The 9296-nt window shown below is 48.7% G+C and overlaps 1 protein-coding gene across 1 annotated transcript in view; it reads right to left on the minus strand.

The window, feature by feature from the left end:
• The window catches only part of GNS (glucosamine (N-acetyl)-6-sulfatase), a 36545-nt gene that overhangs the window by 17506 nt on the left and 9743 nt on the right, over window positions 1-9296 (minus strand). Inside the window, exons 4-9 of the mRNA XM_003798546.3 lie at window positions 7875-7940; window positions 7276-7374; window positions 5128-5295; window positions 3434-3516; window positions 2068-2186; window positions 365-468 (exon numbers count right to left, since the gene is read on the minus strand). Of these exons, the coding sequence (XP_003798594.3) occupies window positions 365-468; window positions 2068-2186; window positions 3434-3516; window positions 5128-5295; window positions 7276-7374; window positions 7875-7940 (639 nt within the window). The remainder of the gene's footprint in view (window positions 1-364; window positions 469-2067; window positions 2187-3433; window positions 3517-5127; window positions 5296-7275; window positions 7375-7874; window positions 7941-9296) is intronic.

Below are 9296 nucleotides of genomic sequence, written 5' to 3' on the forward strand. Positions count from 1 at the left end.
CTTCCAGACCACGCGAGCCAATCAGAATGTCTGTTCCCATTTTTCTTCTTTGCTATTTCAAAGGGAGACTTTGATGAGAACCCTCTGCTGAGAGTCGCTGCTCAGGACAAAGTGAAGGCCCAGGGTGTTAAAAGATGAAGGAAGCCACGTGGGCTGGTATGACACATGCCTAAGAGGGGAAAATACAGCTAACAGGGCAGGGGGAGGTAAAGAAAAAAAGAAAAAGGAGTCACTGTTCCCAAGACTCATCCACACACTGACAAGGTCACACACTGACCTTCATCCTCACAGGACAGAAGTCCAACCAGCCTCCTCTCCTCAGGCCAGTGCCCACCTGTGCACAGCCGGCCTGTCAGGCACCCACCTTGCTTGTCTGGTTCGGTCTGATCCCAGGCCCTCGCACCAGCAGCGGAACTTTGATATCAAACTCATATAGCTGCCTCTTGTCTATTGGCAAAGAAAACTGTCCTGAAAAAGAAACAGACAGTGAAGATGGAGCCAGGAGCGGTTCACACTTCTTTCACTCTTTTTTACCAATAACAAAAACTTGGACAACTTGTACTACTAGTTCTGGTGTTCTAATAGAAAACTTAAATTTGCCTGGGTCTCATTACCACAAGGCAGAGAAACAAATGAATTCATGTTCTCTAAATCGATGACCAGTAGGGACTCCCTGGCTGTGATGGGACGTGAGCCCAGTGACCAGCCGGCACAGACCCCCCACACCCTCACGCCGACACTCAACCTGATCACAACCCGGCGAGGTCGCTTCAGACACTGCCAAATACAGGAACAAAACCGCTTCCCTGCCCTTTCCTGAGTGAACCACCTTTAACATAATCAAACAACTGACAAGGAAGTTCTCTGAGGAATTCCAGCTAATAAACACGAAGGAAAGGGCAGGATCATGAACTCCACACTCAGCAATTTCTGAGGGGATCAAGGATTTAAGCAGCAATCATCAGTGGAAGGCCAGAAAGGCTGAGGCTGAAACCACTGAGGCTTCAGTCAACACCAGCACCCTAACAGGAGGGGAGCCGGACACCTCGGGCCCATGACACACGAGAGCCGGTGCCCGGCAGCTGCATGGAGGAAGCACTCCCACCTGAAGATGCAAACCTTCCAGCCCGGCTCCCCCATCTAACCACCAACCTCCTTCCCGCCCCTGTCTAACCACCAATCTACAGGAAACGGGAAGTGGAAACGAAGCTGTGCCTGCAGCATGAGACAGCGGTCAGCCAGAGTCCGGCTGAGATGTCCTCAAGGACAAAAGACTCCCTTTTACCAGTGAGTCAGAGGCAAATGACAGATCCTGGTGCCATAAACTAATGGTGCTGTGTGGGCTTATGTAGAGCTTGATACAGATTAAGTAGGTCAGAGACCCAATCAGGTGTCGTGTGAGATCCCACGTCTGGGAGCTGCTTTAAAACCTTCTAGCAAAAAAGGACAGGAGGGCAGGAAGAATCCAAAACACCGGCTTCACGTGCCTCAAGTTCAAGTTGGAAAGCAGGGTTATTTTAGCAGGCTCTAATTTGAGCGTTAGAGATATTCACACCACCACATTAAAGACTAACAATCTGCTCCTGTACAGGCAAGTCTCAGGTTAACCCACTCAGAGGAAATCTGTAGACAGAAGGAAGGAAGCATTTGTTTCTAATCACAGAAGGTCCAAGCAGACAGGAAGAAAGCCAGGGGGGCTGAGCTGATTCACACCGCAGCTCTGAAAAAAATACCCCAAAAAATAATCCTGCAACTTAGTAGGGAGCTTTTCCTCCCAGGCGACCTTCTCCCGGCCTTGCTGTCTGGAGCATCTTTCCTGGAGCCGCCTCCAACCCATCGCCCTCCCACTGTGCTCCAGCTCTGTGCACCCTCCTAAGTCAGCACATGTGACAGGAACAGGGACACCTGGTTTCCTGGGTGGCCATGATGGGGCCCTCGAATCAGAGGATGGAGGGCAAGACCCTCCTGCTACCATCCACCACGGAAAGAGGACCACAACTCCTGCTGGGGATGCTGGTCGGTGAGAGAGCAAAGGCGTGTTCTGGCAGACGGCGCTGAGCCCCTCACCTGTGTGGTAGCCGTTGTCTGAGGTGTAGATGATGTACGTGTTGTTGAGCTCCCCCGTGGACTCCAGCCTCCTGACCAGCTTCTCCACCAGGTCGTCGACTGAGAGCAGAGTCTGCCACCTGGATATGGGTGCAGGGTGGAAACAGGGTTTCAGGGGCAGTGGCTGAGGCATCACTATCTTGTCCAAATAGGCAAAAACAAAGACTCCCCCTCCTACCTCCCCCAAAACCTCAAAACCAATCTCCCCCAAAACTTAAATCCCAAATCTGTTGTCTTGTCCCCTCTGGTGCAAAAAGCAATCAGAAAATTTCAGAGAATAATTCATTCATTCCCAAGTTAACAAGGAAATAAACTAGGCTCTGTGTAACCAGTTACCTTTCGGCCTCATTGCCACTGGCAGTAAGAGCAGAGGCCATCACAGAGAGAGCTGTCAGTCCAGGGAGGACACTACAGACTGACTCAGAGAGGCCTTTGTGGCCAGAGAGGGTCACGGTCCACACGAGAGCTGGCAAATCACAACCCGTGGGCCAAAGCTTGTCGCTGTTCTTCAGGTTTTGCTGGGCGGCTTTTGTGCCAGACAGGGCTGAGCAGTGGGGACAGGCTGTGTGGGCTGCAGGCCCGTGATGTCTACTCTCCAGCCCTCTGTTGACCCCTCGTCTAAACCAAATACTTCCTATGACAAAGTAATAGATTTTTAAAAATTGACTTAAGAGAATTCTTGAAAATTCCCAGCAGCAAAGGCAAATTTTGCTCTAGTCTATGGCTTTGGATCTTTTGTCAAATATTTGGATTTATCTTTCACCAACTGACCTTTTCTGTAAACAAAGGGAAAAAAATTCTACCAAGTGGTTCAAGTCTGCAAGACTCTTTAACAAGTCCTAACAATAAACGGTTTTTTAGGGTCTAAAGGCTACTCAGGTGCCTTAGTGTAAAGAACCTGCCCCGAGGCTTGGCGCCTGTGGCTCAAGTGGCTAAGGCACCAGCCACATACACCTGAGCTGGCGGGTTCAAATCCAGCCTGGACCTGCCAAACAACAATGATGGCTGCAACCAAAAAATAGCCAGGCTCTGTGGCAGGCGCCTGTAGCCCCAGCTACTTGGGAAGCAGAGGCAGGAGACTCGCTTGAACCCAGGAGTTGGAGGTTGCTATGAGCTGTGATACCACAGCACTCTACCCAGGGAGACAGCTTGAGGCTCTGTCTCAAAAAAAAAAAAAAAAAAAAAAGAGCCTGCCCCGACGTAGCAGGTGCCTCCCAGAGCCTCCCTAGACCTGCCTCTCCACTGTCATTTCAGACACACTTGGTATGAGCTGCCTTGGGGGATGGGGGGCTCAAAATCAGGCCGAAAAAGCAATGGCAGCACTCACCTTTTCCTGAATGCGTCATCTAAGAACTGTATTGAAGAATTGGTCATCGGTGTCTTGGCTTGCCTAATTAACCAGTGCTTATTCTAAAATTTAGAAGAAAAAAGCTTAGCACCAAGTCACTGCAGTCAAATAAACCACTGGATTACTAAAACCGAAAGTGAGTAGGTCCATTTCATTCATACCTGAGCAAAAAGGAACTAACTGGAACCTCTTTATGCAACATCAGACCTTCCCTCCCTTCCCCCATGTTCCTAAAAAGGACAGGTCTGCAGATCAGCCCTGGCGCTCACTCTCGAGCTCCCACCACCCCAAAGCGTGAAACACTGTGGCTCCTTTGTTAGAGGTGTTAGGAGACTTCCGAGAGTATCGCTGGGAAGCTCCCGGCTAATCTGAGACTAAATTCACAACTCTGAGCTTATGTGCAAATGGATAAGTATCAACTTCACCTTCCCTCTAAGTTTGCTCCAAGTCATCGTTCTATCACCCTCCACTTTCCTACCCAAGATACTGATCATCTTAGATCAGCAGTTCTCAACTGTGGGTCGCCAGCCATAGGAACTGTACTAAAGGGTCAGGGCATTAGGCAGGTTGAGAACCACTGTCTTAGATCCTTGGGGAAAATCCTACCACAACACTTTCCTAAAACTTCACATTCAAATCTGGAGGGCCCTTCCATTGAGATATTATGAAAAAGTCAAATTTTTAAAAACAAAAACATTTCTACATGCTGTTAATTCCCTCTCCTTCATTCATGAAACCCTGAGCCACCATCTCCCAAACCAGGCTCCTCAGAGTGCTTCATTCTAAGCTTGAGAAACGCAGGCGGCCATCCTCCCACAGGAAGGTCACGCCAGACTGAGCAACTCTGAGGAGCCCACAGCAGAGCGACTCCTTTAACAAGTTTCCAAACTCACCCCATTGTGGGAATGGCTGTTTGGGAACAGCTGGAATGGCCCTCTGACTTAAAACCCACTGATCTTTAAACTCATATTGAACAAGCTCCTGCCTACATGTGCCAGGCAGTGCGCCCACCTCTCCATGTGCCTGAGCTCACACGGGAGTCAGGACCAGAACGTCCCCTGGTGGGGACTGTAGGTACACATGCGTGGTGGGCGGGGTCTGCCTTTCAGACTCACTCTCCCCACAACCTTACCAGCAGTTGTAACTTTGCTAACAGGCCTGAGGGAGGGGAGGCCTCCACCTTTGAACGAGGGACAGCTTATACTCTGCACCAAGGAAGTGTTAAGTAATTGGCACGTGAGGCAAACATTTGGGTGGTTAGGCCTTTAATCGTGTCCCTGCTCTGGTTCACTCTTCTACTCTGCCCAGCACCCTGCACCATGCCACCCCCTGCCCACACAGGCTGCTGCAGGCCCAGCCCTAGGCCATGTCCCAGCCTCTGCCAGTAGGAGAAGCACCACGGAGAGGTTGGGAGGACAGCCTGAGAAGTATTTGTGTCACTGGGAAAGATGGTCTTTCTCTACCCTTCCCCATCGGCTCTCCAGTGGCTCAGTGGGCATGTAGCAGGACCCCTTTCTGTCCTTGAGAAGATGACACTGTCTGCTGTCCTGGGGACAGGGGCAACTAGCTCTGGAAGACAGGGAAGGGAAACCCAGCAGGCTCAGAGGCGTCCTGCCAAGTACATCCCAGAATTAATTACAGTGTGGACAGTTGACTCGGGGTGGGAGAGCTACCGTTCCATGGATGTTGAAGTTCTTGTTTCTTGGCGCGAAGACGTTCTGGAAAGCCTTCTGGTACTGCGGGGCGGCGGTCCAGGGTGAGTGAGGCGCTGGAGTGGCAATCATCATGAAGAAGGGCTCGAAGTTGGACTTGTAGTCCAAGAAGTCCAAGGAGACGTTAGCCTGACACACACAAAGGTTTGTCACCTCCTCCTCTGCTGAGTTGAGTCTTAATAGAGAAACGTCCCTGGTGGGCAGGGAGTGCAGGAGCGTGGCAGCTTTTGATCATTCTGAGCGTGTGCTCACATGGCAGCCGTATGCACACGTGCTGCTGGAACACACGTTTGGTTTGGGGGTAACACAAAATTGAAAGCCATCCCATCAGAAGAGAACAACTCATGTTTTTACACCATCAACAAATGATGTTTCCCTCAAGGGAAAAAAAGCGATTTGGCCATTTTACTGGAGCTTGGGGTATATACACTTAGTGCCTTAAAAAATGAAAAAGAGAGCCAACCTAATTCTGAACAGTGGGCAATGTGAATTAAGTCACCTTAGCCTTATGAAAATATGTACAAAGCAGATGTCATAAATTATTCCAGCAGAAGTAGCTAAGTTCAATAAATATTATATCCAAATACATCCCTTTAGGGCTTTTAATTTATATGGACTTACATTTTTCTTCTTTTTTGAGATACAGTCTCACTATGTTGCCCTTGGTAGAGTGATGTGGTGTTACAGCTCACAGCAACCTCTAACTCTTGGGCTTAAGCAATTCTCTTGCCTCAGCCTCCCAAGCAGCTGGACCTACAGGTGCCCACCACAACGCCCGGCTTTTTTTTTGTCACAGTTGTCATTGTTGTTTAGCAGGCCTCGGCTGGGTTTGAACCTGCCTGCCTTGGTGTATATGGCCGGTGTCCTAACTACTGAGCTAGGGGAACCAAGCCTAGACTTACATTTTTTATTTGCTTATCAGAAGATATTTAAGAATACAGTGGTACAATCATAGGTCACTGTAACCTTGAACTCCTGGCCTCAAATGATCCTCCTACCTTGGCCTCCCCAAACCCTGGTGAGCCACTGCACCAGCCCAGGGGGTGCTTTAAGAAAACAACTGTGCCTTCCTAATGCTGTAGCTGATTTTGTCTTCACGTATCCCTGCCACTAGCTAAGACACACTGTTTCTCTCTCCTGTCCCTCTCCACCTAAGATATCTCCTTCCCAGCCCCTCAGCTTCCTTGTGGGTTTCTCAAAACTGCCTATGCCGGTCACGCCCGCCTCAGGGTCCCAGCCTGCAGCTGCCGTCTCTCCGGATCTGCATAGTTCACTCTCCTCCAGGCTTCTGCTTAAATGCCGCCAGCCAATTCTCTGATGACCGTCTACTGAGCCAACACGTGAATATGTACACATCCTTGCTACGCATAAAACCTGCCAGCGGCCATCACCTTCCATGGAATCAGGGACTTGGATCATTTACTGCTATATACCTGCCATACAGGTGCTGAGCGACCTGGTGAAGGACACTCTGTGGGAGGCCACCAGAGACACCTCAGGACAGCACAGTCCCTGATTCACCTGTTGTCAGGGGTTTTATACATAAAGGCACAATGCCAAAGACTCTCACCCCCTCCCCACTGTGATGGGGCTTATAAAGCTGTCTCCTTGTAATTTGTGAGCGAAACTAGGTCCCACCAAGTAAAACCTCTACAAAGTAATCTCTGCAGTCACAGAGATTAACCTTCAGAAAGGGATTTGCTGCTGGAATTTCAGGAACATAAGATCTGAACCTGGCTGATACACAAAGAAAAACCCACTCAGGAGTTTTTAATCAGCTGGAAATACCAAGTGGCAGTTGGACCAAGTTATGCATTTACATAACCCAACATGAACAAGTAAGACTATGGGTTTTCTAAGCAGTTTTCAATCACACGTGAGTCTTAGCTGGGTGTTGTAGCAAGTGTCTGTAGTCCCAGCTACTTGGGAGGCTGAGACAGGAGAATCTCTTGAGCCCCAGAGTTTTCGGCTGCTGTGAGCTATGACGCCACAGCACTCTACCCAGGGTGACAGAGTGAGACTCTGTCTCCAAAAAAAAAAAAAGAAAGAGAGAAAACCCGATGTGAGCCAAACCTGCCAGGACAGAGCCAGGGAGCTTCAGTGACTCACCAGCACGTCTGTGAGGTAGTCCACACTGTAGTTGGCCCCATGCTTCCGGGCCTTCCCATTGATGGAGAGAGTGTAATTATAGTATTTAGAATTCTTTTCCTATTAAAAAGAGAAAAGCAAAATTTGTTAAATTAGCACACAAAAAGAAAATCTGAATTCGTGCTGGGCTAAAATATACTTTGTTTAAATAGTGATAAGACAAAAAAAAGTAATTACTCAAGTCCATACTGAATTGGATTTTTTGACTAGGGTTTTATTAAAGACTAAAAGTTTCAATAATAGGCAGCACCTGTGGCTCAAAGGAATAGGGCGCCAGCCCCATATGCCAGAGGTGGCGGGTTCAAACCTAGCCCTGGCCAAAAACTGCAAAAAAAAAAAAAAAAGTTTCAATAATATATTCTAGTTTAACAAATTTGACCCGGTATAATAGCAAACTACATTCCTAAACTTTGTGCAATGCAGGAAAACGTCCTAGGAAGGGATGACTCAGAAGTGAGCAGACTTTCTTCTAAAGGAGATAAAACGGCACTGGAAACAAAAATGAAGTCGTGTCCACAGCAGAGACCTAGCAGGGCAGGGGTTGTGTGGCAATCACTCACCAAGGCAAACCAGTAACTCCAGCCCAGGGGGACGTGCTCCAGGCCACCCGCAGCGGGGGCTCCATACTGAAAAACAAGGCAAGTCTGGACATCAGGAGTCCTTACACACAACCAGACCAGAGGAAAGAGGAGACTCTTGGATTCTTTCTATACCAGGGCCTGAAACATACTAGGTGCTCAACTTCCCCAAACACATAAAGTTATCAAAAAGTAAACCTTATAATCCTAGGAATTTCTCAAGCAGGAGTTGGCAAACTAAAGCCAGTGAGTGAATCTGGCTTGACAAATATTCTGCATGGCCAGCAAGCTAAGAGTTTTTTTTTTTTTTTTTTAAGTATTTAAAGACATAAAAACCAACCAAAAGGAGATTATATTGTGACATGTGACAGTTAAAGGAAATTTAAATTTCGGCGATGATTTTGGAAGGTGGCCAAGCTCACGAATGTCTATACTGTCTGTGACTGCTCTTGGGCTGCGCTGGCAGAGTCACATCCCAGACACACAGCCTGGGAGCCTCACCCACACAAGCACTCACCACTAGGGTCTGGGCTGCCGACAGCATAGACCAAACAGTCCAACCGACCCTGTGACTGGTAACAGCCAGAACGTTCAGCTGATAAGCTACCAGCCTATCACAGGCTGAGCACACCAAACCGAAAATCTGAAATACTGTGAGGGCTGACGTGACACTCAAAGGACACACCCAACTGGGGCACGTGGATTCTCAAATGTGGAGCGCTCAGCCAGGGACTCCAAAATCCACAAGAACTGTCATCTGAAACACTCAGGTCCCAAGCACTCTGGATAAGGGGCTCTCAGTTGTACTTCAGCTGTCCTGCCAATGGAATCTACCGCGGGAGCGCGATAGATCTGCTGTCTTGAGTGAGCAGAGATGCCACAGGCTGGTCCCACCTTATCCCAACAAGGTTCAAGGCTGCCCATTTAAGGTAGAGTTTAATTCCTGGAAGCAAAATCTCTGAACCTCCATGTCTCCCTAATTTATACACACGTTAGATCACGCCCAGAACACAAAGTAGGGTAAGTTCTCTTTGCAGCCCACGGCCCGACCCAGTAGCCTACATCCAGACTTCCTATTCCTCGTGACTCTTTTCATACTGATTCATCTTCCTTTAAACCCACAAGGCTGCAGGTTCCTCTAATTACTGGGGATAAGGAACAAATTAACAGAACTGTCAGATCAGATGTTAGCTCAGTGGGTATGGTGTCGGCCACATATCGGGACTGGTGGGTTCAAACCCAGCCAGGGCCTGCTAAAACAACAATGACAACTACGACAAAAAAATAGCCCATTGTTTGTGGTGGGCACCTATAGTCCCAGCTACTTGGGAGGCTGAGGCAAGATAATCACTTATGCCCAGGATTTTGAGGTTGCTGTGAGCTGTGACGCCACAGCACTCTACT

Source organism: Otolemur garnettii, unplaced genomic scaffold (assembly GCF_000181295.1).
Source record: "Otolemur garnettii isolate 467f Iridium unplaced genomic scaffold, OtoGar3 scaffold00138, whole genome shotgun sequence".
NCBI lineage: Eukaryota > Metazoa > Chordata > Mammalia > Primates > Galagidae > Otolemur > Otolemur garnettii.